At 39.2% G+C, this 23467-nt stretch overlaps 2 protein-coding genes and 1 pseudogene across 4 annotated transcripts in view; 1 reads left to right on the top strand and 2 right to left on the bottom strand.

Annotated features, from left to right (window-relative positions):
• Nucleotides 1–431: 431 nt before the first annotated feature.
• Nucleotides 432–1028, bottom strand: LOC143849422 (uncharacterized). The gene has a single exon (XM_077358425.1). The coding sequence runs from the start codon at nucleotides 1026–1028 to the stop codon at nucleotides 432–434; it is 597 nt and encodes a 198-aa protein (XP_077214540.1).
• Nucleotides 1029–3135: 2107 nt separating this feature from the next.
• On the top strand, nucleotides 3136–14012 carry TEX1 (Transducin/WD40 repeat-like superfamily protein). 2 transcript variants are annotated; one of them, XR_013235914.1, is made up of 11 exons: nucleotides 3136–3293; nucleotides 3454–3549; nucleotides 3728–3857; nucleotides 5584–5675; nucleotides 10323–10391; nucleotides 11124–11181; nucleotides 11371–11436; nucleotides 12963–13049; nucleotides 13183–13261; nucleotides 13363–13495; nucleotides 13672–14012. XR_013235914.1 is itself a non-coding variant. In XM_077359253.1 (11 exons), the coding sequence occupies exons 1-11, from the start codon at nucleotides 3228–3230 to the stop codon at nucleotides 13704–13706; spliced, it is 945 nt and encodes a 314-aa protein (XP_077215368.1). In that variant the 5' UTR covers nucleotides 3136–3227; the 3' UTR covers nucleotides 13707–14012. The 2 variants fall into 2 exon arrangements, 1 of the variants encoding a protein (XP_077215368.1); XM_077359253.1 differs by having other exon boundaries at nucleotides 11371–11470.
• A 1780-nt stretch (nucleotides 14013–15792) lies between these two features.
• The window catches only part of LOC143849421 (flowering time control protein FPA-like), a 13127-nt pseudogene continuing 5452 nt past the window's right edge, over nucleotides 15793–23467 (bottom strand). Inside the window, exons 3-4 of the transcript XR_013235668.1 lie at nucleotides 17857–19026; nucleotides 15793–17302 (exon numbers count right to left, since the gene is read on the bottom strand). The product of XR_013235668.1 is annotated as a flowering time control protein FPA-like (transcript). The remainder of the gene's footprint in view (nucleotides 17303–17856; nucleotides 19027–23467) is intronic.

The following is a 23467-nucleotide window of genomic DNA, read 5'->3' as shown; positions in this document are numbered from 1 at the left end:
GTCTTGCTGATGGCCGTTAGAGGAACTAGCTGTGTTGGCCATGAAAAACGGCTGCTGAGGACAATTTTGCTGCTGAGCAGTTGCAGGTTTGGAGTTGATTGCTCTTGGCTGATTTACGAGGGGTGTAACCATGAATCTTAAAGCACTTATTGATTGTATGGTTATCCCTCCCACAATTAACACAATGTTCTTGGAATTTGGGAGTGTTGATGGTTTGAGGAGGAGGCCGGTTCGTTCGAGAAGCAGCCATGGCAGAGTTCTCTATAAATGATTTCGGTTGAGCATGAAGGAAACGTTGCCTTTCTTCTTGAATAAGAAGATTATATGCACGATTGACTCTTGGTAAGGGGTCCATCAAAAGAATATTACTCCTCACTGAACTGTAGGCCTCATTTAGGCCCATTAGCAGCTGCATCAACCATTGTTGTTGCTCAAAGAGAAGCGGCAGACTTGGAAGGTGCACACGTACAAGGGCCAACCATTGAAATTGAAGAGAGCTCATCCCAAAAGGGCTTGAGCTTGCTGTAATATGCACAAATGGAAAGGTTGTCCTGCTGTGATGTGGCAATAGAACTCGTTAGTTCAAAGATTCTGCTGCTTTGAGAGAATCGTTCTCTCAGTTCAATCCAGACATTATGAGCTGAAACACCATTGTTGATACTATCAGAAATTTCACCAGAGACGGCATTTAGCAACCAAGACGTGACCATATCATTGGCTCGGTCCCATTCGCTGAACATGACAGAATGTGTGGCCGGTCGAGGAAGAGAACCATCTATGAAAGCCAGTTTTTTCTTGGCATTCAAGGCCATCCGCATAGCACGCGACCAATTGTAATAGTTGTCGCCAGTAAGAACTTTGGAGACAATAACAGCCCCAAGGCTGTCAGAATGATGGATGTAATATGGTGATGACGAATATGCATCTACAGAGTTTCTAGAAAGAGCATTGGAAATCCTTGTTTCTGAAGGTAAAGGAAGTGAAGATTCATGAGAAGAATCTGATAGCGGAATAGAGGAGTCTGCCATGATGGTTGGAAAGAGCTAGAGAGCAAGTAACTTGCAGGATTAAGGAAAATGTCTATTGCAAAAGGAAGAAGGAAAAAGATACTGCAAGTCTAGAAAAGATGCCTAGACCTTGTGCTTTGATACCATGTTAAATTTTTAGAGACCAAACGAATTACTTTTCCATTGCTGGAGTATGATATTTACACAAGTGTGGAGGTAATCATGATCCCTTGATTGAAGGGATAGTTACAAAATTACAGACAACAATCAAGGCTATCACAATCCCTTGATTGGAAGATAATTTACAGCACACAATTAATGTTACAGATTTACAGCAATCAAGGCAATCCCTTGATTGCAGCCTAGATTTGCCCAGTATTTCCAATACTTGTCTTGAAGTTACTCCCACCAAGGCTGTTGTGGAAGGGAGACACAGAGCCAGACATATGAGAACCTTCGTCACGGAGAGTGCCATTGAGCATTGCAAGCGCTCTGAGCTGCTGCTTCTTGAAGAAATCATGTGATTCATCCTGGACATATACATAAATATTGACAAAAACATGAGCTAGAAAAAAATCATTCGATGAAATGTTATAGTGAAAGTAAATCAAAAGCTGAGAGAAGAAGCTACCACAGCCACAGGCTTGAGCAAGTCTAAAAGGATCTCAAGGCATCAGGCGGGCATCAACTATTTCTACTGGCAATTCGGCCTCCACATTTATGTGAAGAGGCACATTCAAATGCTCGTATCCTGGTTTTGCCCTCATCATTTCTTCCTATCAGAATGTGAAGTCATGATAGGAACAAAGAAGTAGATATCAATGTCTCCTTTTTTTTAATGGTGAAAGATTGTATTAAAAAGGGGAAGAAATCCCAAAAAAAAAAGAGGAAGAAATCCCAAAGATCGAGGTGATCTAATACAAAAGAGAAAACAGATCCAAGAGCCACGTACAAACAAAAGATACATAAGACAAGAAGATCAAGAAGGAAATCAAACAACTCCAACCAAGCTCTCCTGACTCCCATGCAAGCCACCCGTCAGCGTCGCTATTGGCCGACCTCCTAACATGCTAAAAGATAACCGTATGTCCCTCCATAAACTCCTGTACTTCTTCAATGGCATTCGCAAACCTCTATGCTCTGTTTGGATGCCGGGTTTTTTTTTTACCTGGGATTTATGTGGGTAAAGGTAGGAGACAAAAGAGGGGACAAACATTAATGAGAGAAAGATATTATGATGAGTGGAGAGAGAGGGTAGAGAGAGAAAGAGAGAACATCATTTTCAAGAGAAGATTTTGCTGATGTCAGCAAGAAAAAGCTGATGTGACCACTAAAACTTTACCCACATAAATCCTGGGAACAAAAAAAACCTAGCATCCAAACAGAGCACTAAGGATAGTGATTCCTACGATCCATTGACCTAATTATAACATTAAGGGAATCCCCTTCCACGATCAAACAATCCGTCTCTACTTTTATAATGGTACGATCCAAGTCTCCTCCATGACCACTAGGCTTAGCTTTGGGAATTTCAGAAGAATCTAGGGCTTTGAGGGGAGAGAAAAGAGGAAGCGTACTTGTCTTGGTCGACGAAAGCGTTGGTGGAAGAGCGAATGGCGGAGATGTGAGGAGAATGAGAGGCGGTGGATGGAGAGGGGGAGTAGGCCATATATCTGCCGGTGCCGGATGACATTTTCTCCCGCCACATTAGAGTCAGATTCTGGCTAGATTTTAGTCGGTGGAAAAAAAGTACAGAGGAAACTCTTTTTCACGTTTGACTACCGTTTGGTTGCCGGAATTTTTTGAGTTCCTGGGGGATTTTTGGTGGAACAAAAAACTTCCAGGGAGATTGGTGGGAATAAAAAAACTCCCTAGAAGTATCCCGGTAAAATAAAAATCCCATGTTTGGTTGCTTGAACTGTTGGGAAGAAAAAAAAAAAAAAAAAAAAAATCTTCTGCAAGCTTATTTTTGGTTCCTGGGATTATTTTGGTTCGTGGGAGTATATTTTTTTCCTTCCTGGGTTTTGTGCGGGGTTATTTTGGTTCTGGGATTATTTTGGGCCCACCAACCAAACGTGGGTGTGGAAATTCCGCAAAAGTCCCAAGAATAAAAAAAAAATTCGGCAACCAAACGGAGTTCGTAAGGTCAGGTCAGAATGTTACGGCACAGATTCATCCTTTCTTTTGTCGTGTGAAAAAACAAACTAATGAGTTGTGGAGATGGAGGAAACGACAGTGCCCTTCAAGAACCTCCACAGCAGAGAATATCAAGGTCATAAGAAGAAGGTACAATCTCTCTCTCTTTTTATAAATAATATTCATCCATTGATACGAATTTCTAGTTACAGAAACCTTTTAATTTCCAGGTTTATTTGAGAAACCCTAGTAATTTTCAGAAACCATGTGGAAACGCGAGTGACTGACCATTTGTTGGTTTATTTGTAAGGTGCATTCGGTGGCTTGGAATTGCACGGGCACGAAGCTCGCCTCCGGTTCCGTCGATCAAACTGCTCGACTTTGGCACATCGAGCCCCACGGCCACGTACCCCACCTCTCTCTCTCTCTCTCTCTCTCTCTCTCTCTCTCTCTCTCTCTCTCTCTCTCTCTCTCTCTTCTTTTGGAGTTTTGGGTTTTGGGTTTTAGGGTTTTGCCAACGACGTTAGCAAAACCCTAAAGGATAGGTGGATCTATACTGATGTCTAGAAGCAATGGTGTTGCAGGGTAAGGTTAAAGATGTTGAGTTGAAAGGGCATAGTGATAGTGTTGATCAGCTATGTTGGGACCCTAAGCATGCTGATTTAATTGCAACTGCATCGGGTGACAAGACAGTTCGCCTTTGGGATGCTCGTAGTAAGTATTTACATATCCTTTGGAGGCTCTCTTTTGCAGTTGTGTTATGGTTGATCTTGAATCATTGCCAATTTTGTCCATATATAAAATAGGGGCACTAGCATTTACAAAACTGGTATCAGAAGACGACCAAACTGCCCATATTTTTGGTTTTTTGTCCCTTTTCCTTTGCTTCAATCTCAAATGTATCTTTCAGAGTCGATTACCTCTCAAAACTGATAGCAATTCCTGCCGATGTATTTGATTTTGAGAGGTTACTGTTTAAATATGGTGCATGTGGTATTTGTAAATCAGAACAAATCAGATCTATCGAACCAAACAATCTGAAAACAAATGAAGCATGCCTAACTATACTGGATATTTTCTGCAAGTAGTGGAATATGAGCAACGGCCCTTTACCTATACCGAGCATATGATTAACCGAGTTACCATGAGTATGAGGCTTTTAGTACAAAGCTGACTCAAATGCTTGATTCACAAAGGCTATTAGTAGTACATGGGCTTGCAGGTACAAGCTCTACTCTTTTCAAAAACGTCCAACTGAATTACTTGATTCACAAAGGGTTGACCAGTCACATCGGTAAGCCCAAAAGAAATAAGGTGCTTGCAATGCAATCCACTTTGGATGAAATGTTAATAATCCCTATTGATACTTGCAAGTTGCAACAATGTACATCATCAGTATGTCTTTAAGATGCAGACAGTTCCTTTTGCACTTGTGCAGTCAAATTTTAGGTCCACAATTCCATAGAAGAAATCCCCTACCACTTTTGGGACCCAACACGGGCCTCACTGCCCTTCTAATACAATGCTCTATACCTAATATCACAATTCTCGACATCTTACTCAAGAATTAGGCCATAGAAACCGTTGAAGTTTATTTCTATTGCTTTATCATTACTGTTTATGAGTAAGGGCAGATTAATCATTTTCTTGTAGGTTCACTTATGAGATCTCCTTTTAATAAAAGATATGAGAGAAGTCATGAAACCTCTCGACTTTCCTCTATTGTCTCCTTTCTCTTCATCTTCTCTACCCATCTCTCTCCTATGTTCTTTTTCTATTCATTTCTTTATTCTCTTCACCTTACATTCTTACAACACTAACAGAAACAAAACATATGAGCATTTCATGGTGATGTTCATTCTTTGACATTGCAGAAAATCATTTCAGACACTCAACTTCGTGTAGTTCTGCTCATGTGTGTTTCTCCACAAGGCTTTTTTCTGTTGGTGATTGCTTCATGTAGGAGCCCGACCATAGAGTTCCGGCAAAATCCATTCAAAAGATGCTCCTTTTGAAATCGAATGATAGCTTGCTAGTGCTATTGCACTTGTGTATTGGCAATCAAGGACTTACATCGAAGATCTGAAACTTCATGATCCAAATATAGATATCTGAGGGATGAGGGTTCAACTTTTTGTTCCATTTTGTTTCTCAGTTGGAATTACAAGTAAGACGGACATAAAGGCTTGCAAGGCTGCATATTTCCCTATGTCACTACTAAATACTCAAAAATTCTGAAGAGTTTTAGTTTTAGCCCGTTAAACCTGTTTCGTTTTATTCTTCTTCTTTATTTTCTTTTCCTATTTCCTTTTGGTAATTTGTTTCAGTTTCTTGCAATGTCTTTATGTTTCAGGCTATTTATTTTCATATTTTTCCCCAATTTTAAGTACCACAGGTTATATGGCTGATTTTGATGTTTATTAATGCCTGATTTATACAGGTGGAAAATGCTCGCAACAGGTAGAACTCAGTGGTGAAAACATCAACATCACATACAAACCTGATGGGACACACATAGCTGTCGGAAACAGGGTATCAGATATAATTCTTTACTAGATCCTGGCGAAAATTTCTGAATATCTGCTTAATATCAAGAGTCTTCAGAAAAAAAAATACAACATTCATGAGAGAATGCCAAAACATTTGTCAAAGGGATGCAGGGTGGCAACCAGATTTTGAATGAATTCTTAACATTTATTTTTCATACATTAGTCATTATTATGTGATTTATTTGGGTTTCTATCTGAGCGGCTGGTTTTTTAAGATTCTCACGAATTTGTTTGTTTATATTTTCATTTTTCTCCAGAGAGTTTGTAATCTCCAGTGTCTTCTTCCTTAAAAAATTGGCTTTGTTGTAATTTTGATGGGTTTGCTTATCACTGCAATGAGAACAGGGTTTTTAACTTTGCTTTAAGATCACTGAGCCTTAGCTCTTAAATCTGGGAGATTGTTGTATCTTGGCCATATCTCATTCTGTGTCCACTCTAGTGTTTAGATAAAAAGTGACCTAAACAAACAAGAATCGAGTATTTGACTTTGAAAGTTATTAAACCTTGGTTTCATAAAAATTGGTGTTGTTTGCATTTGGAAGGAGAAAAATAGAAAAAGAATTTGTTGTGCAGATTATGTAAGTATGGATTTAATTTAGACAGGGTTAGTCATTTTGGTCAGGATTTGATAGCATTTGTATGCGCAACGCTCCAACCCAACTTGTTATTAATTATTATATTTCCAGCAACCTTGTTCATTTGCAAAAGATGTACAAAGAAGTTATGTGAAGCCAGCTTGTTTGCATTTGGTAGGAGTAAAATAGAAAAAGAATTTTCCATTCAAATAATGTTGGTACGGATTTACTTCAGGCATGCTTATTCATTTGGGTCAGGGGGTTGATAGCATTGATGCGTGCCATGATCCAAATCAACATGCTATTAGTTAATCTATTTTGAACAACCCAATGAAGTTACTCGAAGCCCTGCAAATCTTCAATTATGATAGTTGCTAAAGCTTGTTTGCTTTAAATTGTTATCTGACATTACCATTAAAAAAATGGCATCTGAAGTTGAACTCTTATGTTTGAAACCATTTCTTATTCATTTGAATGTCAACAAAGTTTTTTGAAATCATCAGCCCTACAGATCCTCATGGGCAGATGTATCTATGGATGGAACTTGAAGGAGCAAAGGTGTTTGGTGATTGGCAATGGGTATTCGGTAGCGGATCAACACAATCAGATTCATGGAGAGAGTGGGGTGCAACCGGGTCACTATGAGCATGTCTAGATTCAATGGGCCCATTAACAATAATGTGCTAATCGATTTCTCACTCGAAGTTGGCAGATTAACATGGTCGAGTTATAGGGTGCTAGTCTGCTAGATAGGTTTCTGATTTCAAAGGATTGGAAGGAGCATTGCCCGGGGTGCGACTTATTGACCCTTCGTAGGATAACTTGAGATCATGTTCCCATCATTCTCGGGTTGCTTTCTAGTTCTGACAGCCCTAAGACCTTCCGTTCTGAGAACGTGTAGCTGGAAATGACGGGTTGTCAAGAAGCGGTTAGAGGAGAGAAGGGTAGGAGCAGAAGTTAGTGGGTAGAAAGGTCAAGTGTCTATGCAGAAATTGAAGCATGTGAAGAAGTGCATAAAGGAATTTAGTACAAGAAATATTGCGGTGGAGAGGAACACAAAGCATTTGGTGGTGAATGTGCTATGGGCTATGGAATTGGTTGAGGAAGAGATGCCCTCGCAAATGAGGCATTTGTAAGAAGATCGTCTTTGAAGCTGGAGGGAAAGATCTAAAGCGCTTTGGCTCAAAGAAGGGGATAGAAATATGACTTTTTTCCCAATGATGGCCAACGCTTGGGGGAGAGTGAACAACATGAAGGTCTTAAAAGTGGAAGACATAATGGTGGAGGACCAAAAAGGGAGTATGAAGAGGAAGTGGTTAATTTATAGGCAGCTCTATACGAAACATATAGCTTAGATAGTAGCTCTTAATAGTATCAATTCCAAAAGGCTTAACGACTAGCTCAGCTATTTGACTTGTGCAAGCCTTTGAGAAAGAGGAAGTGAAGAAGGCAGTCTTCGCCATGGATAAAGTGATGGGTCCAAGATGTCTTTTTACCACAACAGTTGGGAGTGGAATAAGAAAGATGTCATGGAGGTGTAGGGTGATTTTTTTTTTCCAAGAGGTCGTATTAACAGGGATTCCGCCTTCGTTTCTCTTATCTTTAAGAAGGGGCGGACGAGATTAGGATCGCAAGCCCATAGCTTGGTGGAAAGTATGTATATGATTACATTGGAAAATCCGGAAGTGATAAAAGTGTTGGGATCTTGAACACCTCTTTCACAGGCAAATTATTTTACCTGCATCTTGTTTCCTCCTCCCCTCCCTCGTTGCTTTCCAAAGTTTGGACCATTGGAAAAGCCGGATGTGATAAAAGTGTTTGGATCTTGAAAGCCTCTGCATCTTTCACAGGCAAATCATTTTGCCTCCATCTTGTTTCTCCCTCCCCTCCCTCACAGCTTTCCAAAGTTTGGACCATTCCAGCTCCTCGTAGAGTATCTGAGTTCGGATGAATAGCATGCCGGTACAAGATTTGGACTATTGATCACTTCCGTCATTGCCTCATGGCACATGCTTATTGTTGACCATGTCCACTAGTGTCATGTGTCTACTTAGTTTCATGTCCACTGGTGTCATGTGTCTACTTAGCTTCATGTCCACTAGTGTCATGTGTCTACTTAGCTTGTTGCAGGATTTTTATCTTTTGACATCTAGCAAGGGTAGTCGGGTTTGGAAAGCTGAACATAATGGGGACTTTTTTCATGTAATCCTTTTTCCGTACTCTATTGAACAAAATGATATCAGATCTGTTTTGGAAAAAGGTTGTGGAAGTTAGCCATGTCTTTCGATGGCTCTAGTATAGGAAATCCAAGGCCCTCTGGTATTGGAGGTTTGTTGCGGGACGAAGAGGGGTTGTATTATGGGCTTCTAGAGGTCCGATTGGGGTAGCAGATGCAAATGAGGCGGAAGTTACGCTATTCATCAAGGAGTTAAATTACTTCTCAATGTAGATTTGAACAAGGTAGTGATTGAAGGGAATTCTCTCAATGTTATCAGATGGCTTAGAGCTTCACATGTGGTTCCTTGGAGATCTGCTGCTCTCTTTGATGAGATTCAAGACAGATTGGGATCGGCCTCGGTCTCTTTTCTCCATGTTAGACGATCTGCCAATGGGGAGGTGGACAAACTGGCTAGGGAAGGAGTTTTTAGGGAGAATTTAGAGTTGTTTGATTTTCTTCCCCCCTAACTTCTGATCTTCATTGTCCATATTTCTCTAATTCTGTTTCCATCCTTTTTCATTGTATTTGAGACCCTCTTGGTCTCATGTTTATTAATGAAATCCATTCACCATTCAAAAAAAAGTTAGCCATGTCATTTTTAATTCAATGCCTTGTGTGGATGACAGATTTTCAAGAATATTAACACCTTAGATGTGTTCAAGAAGAATGGCTTCTTGTTAGCTCATAGATGGTCCCTTTGAAAATGAATGGAGATGATTAATCACATTTTCGTCCATTACCTGCTACCTAGCAGGTTATGGGGGGCATTTCTTTGATGGTTCGGGGTCAGTTGGCCATTCCCTTCTGCTATAAAACAGCTTGTTGTGAGCTGGCAGAGACCCAAGTTAACGATAAGTCGATGAGGACTGTCTATATGTGCGATGTGGCTCTGTGCACGTTTTTTTGGATAATATTGTCCTAAAGAAATCAGTGGGTGTTTGAGGGACACCGAAGATCCTTTAGAAGATTAATCTTGGAGAAAGTTTATCATGTTGAGTTGGGCTTTTGGCACAGAGATTTTCAGAGGTGTTTCCGTCGATGATTTTTTTAAGGAAATGAAGAGAGGTGCTTGCTGACAGCAAAGGGAGGAAGCAAAGGTCGTTTTCATGGATTCCACCAATCGGAGTACTCAAATTTAATTTTGATGGGTGGTCTTTAGGTCATCCTGGACCAGTTGGGATCGAGGGTGTGCTTAGAAACTAAGATCTGGGTATTTTTCCTATCCCATTGGCATTGTCAACTCCACTGCTGAAGCTAAGGGCTGTGGCGTTTGGGGATACGAAATGCCAACATCGCTAAAGATTTGGGTGTTTTTCCGATGCCATTGGCATTGTCGGCTCCAACATTGCTGAAGCTAAGGCCTTTCTTATATGGTTGAGAATTTTCAGATCAAGGTTTGAAGGTCCTCTTGTCGTGGAAGGTGACTACAAAATGATGTTTGTGGGGATCCGAAAGGGCCATGGCATTTGGGGTTCACAATCAATGAGATCGTCAATATACCGAGGGATGACATTATTATGTTTAAACTTTAAACACACGATCGAAAGATGGTGTGAAACATGCGTTTTTCTTCGAGGGGCAATCTCTTCCCCACTTTTAACTGCTTTCTAGGCTTTTTCAGCCTATGTAAATTCTTATTCTCTTTCTCTAATGAAATTGGTTACCTTTTTCAAAAAAAAAAAAAAAGGAAAAAAAAAGAACAAAGATGATTGTTTCTTACGGAAGAATTTTGTCTTTCTACATCATGTGCCTGTATAATGCTAGTGGGGTATGCCTTTTGCATTACAATCATGAGTTTATGGCCATTCTCATACTTATTAGTTTTCTTTTATTGTAGGATGATGAACTAACAATATTGGATGTTCGGAAATTTAAACCGATTCACAAACGGAAGTTTAATTATGAGGTAATTGCTACTTGATAAATATATGAGCATTTGAGATGTTTTCCATTCCTCATGTTTTAATATTTTCTTTTTCTATATTCTGTCTCCTTGCTCTTTCTTGTGTCATATATCATGATTACGATTTTTTATACTTCGCTTATTTATATTTCAAGCTAACTGACCCATATTTATTTCTCACTTCTAGTTTCTATCTTGTGAGAAATAATTTCCCCACTTTGCAATACACTACTGTCATTTCCTTGGTCAACATTGGGAGTGTGATTTGTTTATTGAGTTCATGAAAGTGACTGGTTATATTGTGAAGTTCTTCAAAAGTTAAAACAGCAATGATGTATTTTTATTCTTTTTTTTTATTTTAGCTGGATAACTGAATTTATTGAAAGGAATTAGAATAATATACAGCAACAGCTGAGAGACGGGACCTCCAACAGCAAAAAGGCCACAGGAGGCCAAAGCAGGATAGCAAGAACAAAAAGCAACATACTCATTAGTACCCTTGGAATAGCTAACCGAACAAAAAATGCAGTAATAACTATATAGAAAGCAGTATTGGATGTGTTTGTTGGATAATTAAATATTCTTCATTTCTTCTCATGCCTAATTCAAGCCATAAGGTCTGTTTGCTTACCACTCTCCCATTACCTTCCAAGGAGAAAAGGTTTTCATGGAGCATTGTGATGACAACCTTTTCCAAGTAATAGATGCTGTTTTGACAAAGTGGTTTGTTATCAGGTAAATGAGATTGCTTGGAACACGACAGGAGAGATTTTCTTTCTTACTACAGGAAATGGTGAGAAGAATTTCCAGGCCTTTCTTTTTCATATCCTGTAGGCTCCATGAATGAAATCTACTTTCTTTCATATAATTGGAAGGTCAAAGAGATTTAGATTCAGGTGGTCTATTCAGTTTCAGTTAATTAACATGCTTTGACATGCGTGAAGTATCAATCATAGGGGAACTGATATTTATTGTTCAACAGGTACTCTCGAAGTATTGGATTACCCATCTCTTCGCATCCTTCACACCCTTATGGCTCATACAGCAGGTTGTTATTGCATTGCAATTGATCCAATAGGAAGGTGATTTAAACAATGTTTACTTTACTGTTAGCATCTGCTTCTATTTCTCTTTCATATTTCATGCTCTTGGTAACACAAGTAAAATTCCTTTCCTCATTCTTTTTCTATGGATATTAAACACCTGTGTGCTTTTCTATAGGACAGTTACAAAACAACTGTCATCCCAGGATTCTGGAGTAAATCTGTGCCTTTCATCTTATATGACATCCCACCAAAAGTGGGCACCAGTTGTGGTAGTTATAGTGGTTTCAAAAAGTTTCTATGCTCTTATTGTCAGGCCCAATGTTTCAGGACAATGGATAAGCTTGTAGTTTTCCAAAATCAACTTTTCCCATAATTGTCACCTGCACTTGACTTTAGTGAAAACCGCATAGGCAAAGGCTTGTCGCCTGTCAGTATCTTAAGTGGCCGTGTGAATGTGTTTTGGCACCAACGTCTTAGAAGAGGCATTTATGCATGTGAATACACATATATCACCATACAGAGGTAAGTGTTTACCAAGTATGCAAATATATACGAGGGAGGCTTATTGTCAGAATCATAGCACTCCTTCCTAGGAATGAAAGGTTCATGGCTCTATAGCCCTTGGTTTTGCTATTAAAAGGCTCTCTCCATCTAAGTTTGAAGGCAGGATCCTTAACAAAGTAAGAATGGCCTCCCTTGAGGATCCGGGAAGACTAGCTTCCCCAAGTTGGCAGCTCTCCCTCTCTATCTCATTCTGGGACTTCACCAGGAATTCGAGGACTGGACGTTGTTCTCTATGGAGACAAAAGCTATTCCACTTTCAGACGGTAGGTTCTTGAATAGTGGAGGAAGTTTTGAAGATCAGTGACCGTCAGGAAGTCCTAATCCCGTTCTCTGGGGTTGAATATCTGCTAGAGTTCCTGACTCAGCATGGCATGTTCAAGTCTCCTCCGGTTTTGTTGGGTTACCTAGATCACCAAACTAAATGCCTATCTAGATGGTGATGACAAATCTGTTTTGAGGAAAGCCTTGCATGAGAAGCCCCAAATATGGCACTTTTTGTTGGATTCGACCTGTTGGGGGCCTCGGGAAAGTGTTTTGGAGTTTGGGAGAGTGGTGAAGTCTATGATTCTAGAAAGTAGGGAGATAAAATAGTTATCCGGCAGGCAGGTAGTGCCTGGACGGGGGAAAGTCATTGAAGTGGATGAATTAGTAGATTTTCTTCGTTGCTTTTTATCTAATCTAGGAGTATGCTCCTGGCCATCCTTAATTGATCCTATGTATTGCAAGTTGGGACCTCTGGTCCCCAATGTATTTTCCATAGTTTCAATAAGATTTGTCATCTTTCAAAAAAAAGTATGCAAATATATAGGAATTTTGTCTCTAACTAATGGTCAAGACTTTGTTCTTCAACTTAGAGGTTGAAAGTTCAATCCCAGCTTACCTACCAAAAAGAAATATAGTATGCAAATATATAGTTCATAAGCATAGCGATAGACTTCTATTTCACTTCTCCTTACTGCCGCAGATACTTTGCTGTGGGAAGTGCTGATGCACTGGTCAGTCTTTGGGATCTTTCAGAGATGCTGTGTGTCCGCACATTTACAAAACTTGAGTAAGTCTTACAAGCTTCCTTATTCTTTCTGCTTCCAATTTGGTGACTTTCAGTAAATCTGTCTGGACACCATCCTAATAAAGCATTTACTAATTATAAAAATAAATCTGGATCTTTTGTCATATCTGCCCAGATGGCCTGTCAGGACAGTTAGTTTCAATTACACGGGGGAATATATTGCTTCAGCCAGTGAAGATTTATTCATTGACATTGTATGTCTTGTTCATAAATTTTTTATTTCATTTTATCTTTATGTTCTTTTCAAAGCTTATCAAAAGATAATGTTCATTAAAAGTTTTTACTGGTTTAACAGTCCAATGTTCAGACTGGACGAACTGTCCATCAAATTCCTTGTCGGGCTGCGATGAACAGCGTGGAATGGAACCCCAAATACAATCTATTGGCTTATGCAGGAGATGACAAAAACAAATACCAGGCTGATGAAGGTTTTCCATCAACTCTTCTATTGTTTTGGGACAGTAGCGAAAAAATCCATTAAAGAGTGCATCTCATTTTCTAACACAAAGCACATTACTTATGCCTCGTTTTCATTGTTTGTGTGTTCTTATCTACTAACTAAATCTAACAGCCCTTTTTTTTTTTTATTGAATTCTCTTCGCAGGTGTGTTTCGAATATTTGGCTTCGAAAGCGCCTAACATCAGCAGCGCCTAACAACAGCAGAAGAACAGAAGTTGGCTGACTTGACCAATCCATGTTCTTGAGTTTCTAAAAAATATCAGTTTCACAGGTTAGTGTGCTTGGCTTAAGACTTTGAACCAAGAACTTTGCCAAACTCTATAATGTTCCTTTTTTCATTACCCTTTGTGAGGATATCTACAATGGATGAATGCTCCTCCGTGGGCGTTATGCATATTTCTCTTTGTTTCACCCATTTCCAGTCATTCATGTACAGTAACACTTGCTATTGAATGCATTGGCACAAATCTAAATTTTCATTGGAATTTGAAAATTTAAATGGTGAAATTGATACCATGCTATTTATTGTGGAATAATATTTGGACATCATACGGGAAATAATCTCTCTTTCAACATAAAACAAATTTGTTCTGAGCCCTTTTTACCTCGAATGACCCAGTAAAGATGCTAGGGTAATTTGATTATTTCTACCCGAGAAGGTGCCCCCCCCCCCAATTCTGCGGTGGAAATGAGAGATTCTCAATAACGAGAAAGGTGGCAAAATGACGAAAACAACTAATCAAGGTGAAGACAGTGAAATTTTTTGGCTATTGAGAAACCCTTCACTTAGAAACCTAACGAGGAATGGGGAGGAAGACGAGAGCTTTTTGCTGTTTCTTCAAGTTACTGTAGCGGGTAATTGAATCCTCAACTGTGAATATTTGAGCATCCTGTATTATCGGGTCCTTGCTTGGCAGTGAATTTTGGCCACTTCTGCCCATTATTTGGCATATCAAAAGGGCAAAATGATACTGCAAATAAAAAACTTGCTTTTTTGGTGGCGAGGGAGGTGAAGTTGAAGTGTATTTTAGTCTCACATGATAAGTGTAATTTTCAAAGAGTATTGTACGGCCCACTCCATAGGATGATCCAAACCGGCCATTTGTTGGGCTTCAACATAAATAGGTTGTACCCGAAAAATCATTTCCATAGGATGATCCTAGCCCTCCGATCTAGAGGTTTCTATAATGTGTAGTTACTTTACACATAGGAGGGCTAGGATCATACTATGCAGTAATAGCCCTCAATAGATTGCAAACTTAGTGTTAGCCGGCATTGGGTGCAAGTCTACACATTCCTAAAAAACTGTAATGTCTGATTTTCTACACTATGAAACTAATTTCTCTAAGAATATTGATTATCTGGCATCCAAATGCTCTGTGTCTGATAATATTCATAATTTTACACCATTTTCTCAAAATGCCAACACCCTTTAGATTACAACTTACAGATTCAAATCGAATTTGCCAATTAAGGGCCCGTTTGGATGCCAAGAAGATTTTGATTTGGATTTCTCACATTTGCAGCGCTTGTTGTGTTGTGATTTGGATCCGGATCAAATTCTTTGATTTCCAAATTAGCGACTGACAAAGAAAAAAAAACAGATTTCCAAATATGCTGTGGAAATAAGTAATTGAAAATCCACAGATCTGGCAGTTTCCTTCACCCTCTTTGCTCCTCAACCTCTCCCCTCAAGCAGGAGTTACCCCCTTCCCTCTCTATCTCCCTCAACATGAGTTGGCTGATCTATTCATTTTGTATTCAAAACTCAATTCCAAATCCAAGTACAAACTGTCAGGTATCCAAACGGGCCCTAACTGATTTCCCAACTGCAAAGTGCAGCATTATTGATACCGTTGATTCCAAAAATGCCCCCACCCAACAGGCAAATTCACACGACTTAAAATTTTAACCATGAATTGAAATAGCATGGTTAACTACCAATACAGCCCCAACATAATTCCTGAATGACTCAATCCATTTCAATTCATGTATCTCCCATACCCAATCACTTTTCACTACACAAAGTAACCAGTTTAAAAATGAATCAGGCAAACCATAGGCAACCCAACCCAACTGGTTTTTAGTTCTTATAGTTAATGAAGTTTTTACAGGTGCAGTTGCCGAGGGTAAAATCCTTCCCTCAGAATAAGTAGTACATTCTTAGAGGGAACTTCCAGTCATATTGCATCACCATTTTCCTGTTTGCAAGGCTGACATTTTTCCTCTTAATCAGCAGTAAGAGGAAATTCACTGAATCAAGAATCAGACTAAAAAGCTACAACTATAAAAGCAAGACAAGATTACAGCTCGACCTGTTTTCTGACCTGTAATTACAGGATCTTGATTGTGTTTCTAGAAAGTATTAAGGGAAGTTCAGAACTAGGCACGCCCTACAATTATAACCACAATCATTACGCTGGGCAAAGCAGCTATATTCACCAAAGGACCTAACCCATTTAAAAACAGTGCCTGCTTCAAAAACAAAGTTTCACGTGCAAAAGAAAATGATGAGACAATTCTAACTTCCAAAATGAACTAACGTTGGTCAACAGCCTTGGCTTGCTGCTGGATCTGCTGAAGAAGAGCTGCAGCTAGCTGCAATGTTGCCCGTAGACGTTTCTGTGGATCTGCTTCTGTCTCTTCTCCACCATTATTTTGCATTTGTTGATTACCCTCACTTCCAGAATTCCTCGACCCATGTTTTGTATGAATTGTCTGAGGAACTGTAGAAACATTGGATGCCTGTTGCTGCCACTGCTGCACTTGACAAAACTGAGATGCTGAAGGTTCCAAAGACACAGAAGCATGATTCTGTGTACCAGAATTCGGTACAGAATTAAGCGTCTGTTGTGGCTGATTTGGTAACTGGCTATGATCTTCCCCTGTTGACAAAACAGGTACTTTTCCCGATTTTTGCCGTTGTCCAAGAAGAGTTGCCAGCTGTGCTAACTGTTCAAGTTGCAGTGGTGGAATGGGCATCGATGAAGAAAGCTGACGCTTGATTTCATGTTGAGAAAATTTGCTGCCGGATAAAGGAACACCCGAATTTTCAGGTGTATACTGACTTGGTGGTGGTCCTTACACTACACTTGGTTTTGCTGAAATGTACTCTTGTACACTGGAACCATCAGAAGGTTGGAAGGTAACGGTGGAAGCTTGGGAAGAAAATTTGATGGCAATGTAGGATTTTGGTGCCGAAACTGGTCATACCTAATCTCACTGGGAGAATCAGATACTTTTTCCATATAAGGAAGATTACTAGTTCCTGGTTTATGTAACGATGAGAAAGCAGACGCTGCTAAAGGAAAAGTTTCTGAAGATGAGTTGATATAGCTTTGACCCCAAGACGATGATTTGAGATCAGGTGAACTGGTATGATATACCCTCATGAAAATGTACTTCATCAGTCCCAGTAGGGATAAGAGATGGGAGTTTGGAATTCATTAATTCCAAGGGGTGATGAAGAGAGCTGAAATGAGAACTTGGGTGCTGTAACCTTAGTATGACGCCCGAGATGCTCACTTTCCCCGGTACTTTGAGAACTTTTTCAGAAAAGTCCGATGGTGGCACAAGGAATAAGGTAGTCGTCTCATTCAATTTAGCCACTGCTGCTCTCTGCTTCTCCCCAAGATAACGCATGAACTCGTTATAGAACCTGATATCAGTATCACTATGTGGAACAAAGAAGACCACTCAAAAATTGGCTGCTTGATAGAAATGTTTTGTGAGCATTTCAAGACTTGTCCTTGCAGTGCAATTTAGAAAGTCAGGCCTGCGACATGAGTCTAGAGTTAAACACTGAAGGTACCAACATCCAACATAACACATGCCAAGGAAGTAAAATGCAGTGAGCAACACAGAAATGTGCAGGTGCATGCATGGTGTTAGTCTGGGTGTGCTCTATGCTGTGGGTGTGCAGGTGCATGCATGGTGTTAGTCTGGGTGTGCTCTATGCTGTGTGTGTTAGTCTCTCTCTCTGTGTGTGTGTGTGTGTGTGTGTGAGAGAGAGAGAGAGAGAGAGAGAGAGAGAGAGAGAGACCTAGCAATGCAACCGGCATTTCTGCTCCTAAAGTTTGACAGTGTGACCTGGCAAGGCCAAACAAACTTGTCAAGGAGAAGCAGTTTTAATCATCACAGGGATAGCAAATGATGATAGACAAAAGGAAGCCTTCTCCCAACATTTCCAACTCTCTATCATTGCTCCTACTGCCAATGATTCCAGATGAAACTAATCCAGCACACCAGCTATGATTTAAAATGCAAGTGCCAGCATCATGTCTCAAATTTCATAAGAACATAATAAACACATGATAGGGCACAACTTACAAGATGAAATCCAGGACTTTTCCAAAGGGAAAGCAATGAGCACGACAGACAGGAGTTCCTCCTTTTACGATCATCCCCTCCCACTTCCATTCATCATTCAAAGGAGACTGATGATATTCAAGGATGAACCTTTGCAACTTACAAGGGTTTGTAGGCAAATGACCAGAACCTGCTTCAAAACTATCATGAATGTTCCATGGCTCATCTCTTTCCACATGTGGATGGGGTAAGTTATTTGAGTGGTCTGGAATCCTATTAAAACCAAAGGATCCGGATTCCAAGTTTTTATCGTAAGTCTCACGCTCGGGCAGATCGGAAAATAATTTTGGCAGGCCAATATGCTGTTTTTCTTGTTCTGAATCAGAGAAAGGATACTCTGGAAGTTCTTTCTCAGGAAATGAACCCGTTTTTAGTTTCTTTGCATCCCTGAATAGGAATTGTCTGGAAAGTCCCAGGACTCTTCAAAAAGCTTTCTTCCAGGTGGTCCCTCTGGAGGAAAATGACGCTTAAGTGTACCCACAGGACTACCTCTGTGGTGTTCATATATATCATCTGATAGACCTTGTACAGAGCTGTTTCTACCAAAACTAGTGGGACAAAAATCCTGTGTCTTGTCCAAATTAGAAACAAAATGAGGAGATGCTGTGCAGAATTCTCCGCTTGAACTCCTGCGATGCTTATCATGTTGAAAATTCTCGATAACCTGTCCACCCAGTCCAGGTTGACCATTTGACTTTATATGAGAAGGGAAAGGAGCATTCATTGAATTCCTTACATGCTCCTCACTCCTTGCAAAGCAAATATTTACACGAGGGTTATTAAATAGTTTCCCCTGAAGAGCTTCTTTTGCTCTGCAAGCTGCGTCTACACTCCTAAATTGTACGAAGGCATAGCTGCGGCCTGGAAATGCAGTGATCTTCTCAACCTCACCATATATGGAAAAAATCCTCCTTAATATCATTTCATCAACATTCAAGAAAGATGGAAACCCTATCCATAACATCTCATTGGGCTCTGCACTCTTATCCCCTTTGGAGTTATTAAAATAATATCCTTCAGTGCTTGCATGGTGCATTCTTGAGTCTCTTTGAGAAACTGGCTTGCATGTTCAGGGCGTCTTTCATCCCTGTTTTGTAGGACCTCACCATGTGATGATGTTAATGGTCTTTCCTGTAAATTTAAAGTTCTCCAAGATAAGGAAACAAATTCTAACTATATATATATATATATATATATATATATATAGACTCTGCATTAGCTAGCATTCATACAAGTGGAATGAGGAGATCATGCACCATTTATATCAGGTAACATGGCCTTTGTCTATGCCAACTACTTGATTATGCAATTAGAAAAGGGAATTAAGGAGTTCTGAAGGTATACAAGCCATGGACATTGAAGGGAAAATACAAAGACCATGAATATGAAAATAAGAATATATGCTGCAGGACTTCACTACTAAAACAATTGAAAGGCACTTTATAACCTACTATAAAATGAGTGATTAAAAAACAATTAGCAGACATGACAACATGGCTTCTGTCCCCTCAGTAAGATTATATGAGGGCTGAAGAACTCAATAGGTAACTTGAATATTTATAATTACTACCACATGCAGTCCTCCAACTGGCATATATCTTATTTATTTCTTCTTAAAAACTCATATCAAAAGCAGCTAAATTGAAGGACTAGCTTGCCATTATTCACCTACCCACTGGATATGAGATAGAAATCCTACTTGAGAACTGCTCATATAATAATCTAAAGGTTCCATATGCCTCATCATCAAGTCAAAAGCAAAAATATTTCTTCAGGGAAGAATTAAAATTAGGAATTTTCAGGCTCCATATGCCTCTTCTTCAGATCAAAAGCAAAAATATTTCTTCAGGGAAGAATTAAAAGTTGGAATTTTTCAATTTCATTACCAGAATGTGCTCAAGAGCTTGTTCTCCCAATTTTTGGATATTAGCATTCCCAAATACCTTGTAAGGCACATTCACGTTCTGGAAATGATAATTGTAAACTGGTCTCACTTTGGCCCCATAAAATAAATTTAACTTTTAAAATGCTGAAGGATTACAACAAATATCTTCCAATGCTAGTAAAAAAAAACAGTTGAAAACAGAAAATGATACCAAGGACAAGAAATTTTTAACATGAGAATAACACTTCATAATAATTTTAGAGTTTGATTAGATGCCATGCCATTTTTAGCCTCACCAACAATCTTTCCTTCTTTTTCTCAGAGAAGTCATTGATTTTACTCTCAACACTACCTTGAACCTGGTTTAACCTCGATTACCAAAGTTTATTTCTTTTTCAACAATTCAAACAGCTGCAATTACTCCAGTCACTCAACTGATTACCATTTAAGGACCTGGCACGTCTATTACATATCAGCATCCAAATCAACTTTTGCAAGTCGATGACTCTATAGGCCAAAGCTGAATCAACTCTGGCGAGTCATTGATTGACTCGAGACATTATTAAACTGTTGTACATACAGAACAATGTCAGTGCTCACCACTAATACAAGATTAACATGTAAACTTGCTCTTACACAAACATAAAGAGCATTGATTTGACAAAGCCAGCAAGAGTTTTCGTTGTTGCCAATTTCACTTTTAGTTTGGGAGAGGACATCATAAAGAAGGAAATGAGAAGCCAAAAGAAAAGGGGGAGACAAATCACACTACTTAGAAATGGCTCGTATAAAAAGCAAAAACTTTTGATGCATCATTTGAGTTTGAAATCAATGCACACTAACTCTGAGTGCAAGATTCCTATTTCATGATCTTAAAATTTTTACAGTTCACAGAGTTGATAGGATCAGCTTTGGGACAGAAAAGTAATCGTGAAATAGGCATATCCATGCACTAGATTTTCTGATGGCAGATTGGCCGCTTACCTTAATGATGTTGTGGTCTGTTTTTGTTTTGACAGAAAATCAGCTTTAGTTCCTTGTTAGTCCTAGCTTCTGTTTCTTAATCTCTCTTTGTACTTCATAATATATGTTGGTTCTCAGACTATATAAAATGCTAGCGACTTCAAACAGAGTAAAACTTAGATGCCCAAATGAATTCCATATAGTACATTATATGGTGTCATCATTGAACATCTTTTTTTGGTATACGGTCTATGCTGCAACATAGCACAAGAAGACAGAGCACTCGGATGTTTTTATGAAGAGGTGCGTGCATTCATTATTCATATTTCCGTAAGAGACAGGTTCTTCTTCGGAAAGGGACTTGGTTGATTACATAAAGTCCCCTATTCAGTGATGCAAGGAAGCTCACTAGGCACACTTAACAGCATAGATATGCTTGTTAAAAGTATAAAAGATTAAATAACACCTTCTCTAACAGCTTAAGCTTTTGGAGTAATTGGTAGTTTCACATGGTATCAGAGCAAAGGTCCTGAGTTCAAACCTCCTTGATAGAAAATCCACATGCAATGGCCAAAACCAAAAGAGGGGCCACATGTGCCACGTGTAGGCCACACCTAAAAAGAGGGGCCACACGTGAGGGGGAGTGTTAGTATAAAAGATTAAATAACACCTTCTCTAACAGCTTAAGCTTTTGGAGTAATTGGTAGTTTCACAATACTATTCGGTGAAAGATAAATGGATAATATTGGTTATAATGATCCTGTAAATGGAATGACAAGAATATTATGTGGAGTATATGTTCTAAGAATATCGAAGCATAGAAACTTGCTCCTGATTACATTGAAGAAAGAGCCATTGCCTGTATAGTGTGTACTGTGTCTATTATCATCATGATAAATTATACTGAGGGCAAGTTTAAAACATGTCCGGCTCGAATCAAGTCAGTATAACAAAAATGCTGCTGTATGATTGCAACATCGAACATGGTGCATCAGAACCAGCATGGTTATTTCAAAAAGAAAGAATGCATCAATCTGATTCTATGATTGTAATAAGTTTTTGCCTTTTCCTGATAAGTTTTGGCCTTTTCCAATGCCGCATGATACATATGGGGCCTCTCCATTGACCAAACTTTGATACATAAGCAGTAGATTTTTTTTTCTCCCAGAAATCGATGCATCAAAACCAATATAGTTGATAGATATTCCAATGCTACACCTTTAAGAACAATGTGATGATTATAAGATGTTTGTGCCTTTTCCACTGCCAGATGATACATGTGAAGCCTCTTCAGAATGTCATGCAAATACTTGCAAAGGAGAATGATTAATGGTTTGATCATGCAGTAATACCAGTATGATGGACACCAAGGTGAAATCTGCTTGGTTTGGTCTCAAATGTCTGGCAATTATTGGTTGTGGTGGTAGAGAGCCATTGGGGGCAATTTAGTAACTACAGCTACTGTTAACTGGCTTAAGAGAGCATGTAGCGCTCCATGGAGATTTTTCTGGCCATTTAGTACTTAGTGGTATGTGATGTGCTCGAGCTCTGCCAGACCGTTCCTCCTCCCACATTCATGGAGAAGGAATGTCCAAGGCTGATGATAGATTAGCAAACTTTATGGTTCTTTGATGTAGTTATTTGCAATGATATGCTAGAGCTGTAATCTTGTCGTCTTATTTCCTTTTTTTAATTTCTTTTCCTGTTTTTGGTTTTTGTTGTATGGCCTTGGTGTGCTTCTCCTTTCATTAATGAATCACTAGTTCATATATATATATATATATATATATATATATATATATGGAAATGATATCTGCGCCGAGGTGTTTCAATAAACAAGCGCTCCACTTGTTTGTCGATAGGAAAACTATGGTTTACCTACTCATGCAATGGCATTTAGCTTAACAAGTTCCAGAATCCAGATAGTGTTCGAGTCCTGCTTGTTTGAGCCATAGCCCGAAGCTGGTGTCATTTGATAGTTGAAAACATGGAAGCTATTCAAGGGAATGAGCATTTTGTGGCAGGTTTTGGATGTTAATTTCTTTTTTAAAGTGGATCATTTCATCTGCCACATTCCAGAAGACAATATGTGCTATATAACTGATAAGGAAAACTGCACCCATCAATGCCTTTCTCTGCTTTACAAGTTTTGGATTCGTAAAAATACCCATTTGTGAGTATCATTCTGATGTTGAGAGCATGCAAGGAAGTTGAAGGAATGAACACTTTTTGCATCTGGGTGATCTTTTTTTTACTGTTCATTTTGGTCCTGCTATGACCTTTTGCTTAAAAAGTTTTGAATTTAGTGGGCATCATGGCTACTTTGAATCAGAAATGTGCCTCGTGTCATCGAGTTGTTGAGATGAAAAAAGGCTGTTAAAGGAAATAAGCTTTCCACAGCTACCATTGAATGAAAATTCTTTTCTAGAGCATTGGATGAAAAAATCTCTTCTGGATGGGGTTTCAGAATGACAAGAAGTTGTCTATTTGCCTCTGCAAATCAAAACACACTCCTAGACCATTAGTCACCATCAATGATCTTGTCAATAATGTCAGCTACTCTCCATGGACCCAGACTCCTCCTTCATGCCCATACAATGGGCTTATGATCTATTCATACAAAACAATTAACCTTCTCAGTCCAGCACAGGCTTTGGCTTCTATTGAGTCATGATATCTAAGGGGGCTAAAAGGCTAATCCAACCCACGTCTAGAGCCCCTGAA

Source organism: Tasmannia lanceolata, unplaced genomic scaffold (genome assembly GCF_043159265.1).
Source record: "Tasmannia lanceolata isolate RefF3 unplaced genomic scaffold, GAP_Taslan_0.1 ptg000018l, whole genome shotgun sequence".
Taxonomy (NCBI): Eukaryota; Viridiplantae; Streptophyta; class Magnoliopsida; order Canellales; family Winteraceae; genus Tasmannia; species Tasmannia lanceolata.
The sequence above is the reverse complement of the archived record's forward strand: the minus strand, read 5'-3'. Positions and strand labels throughout refer to the sequence as shown.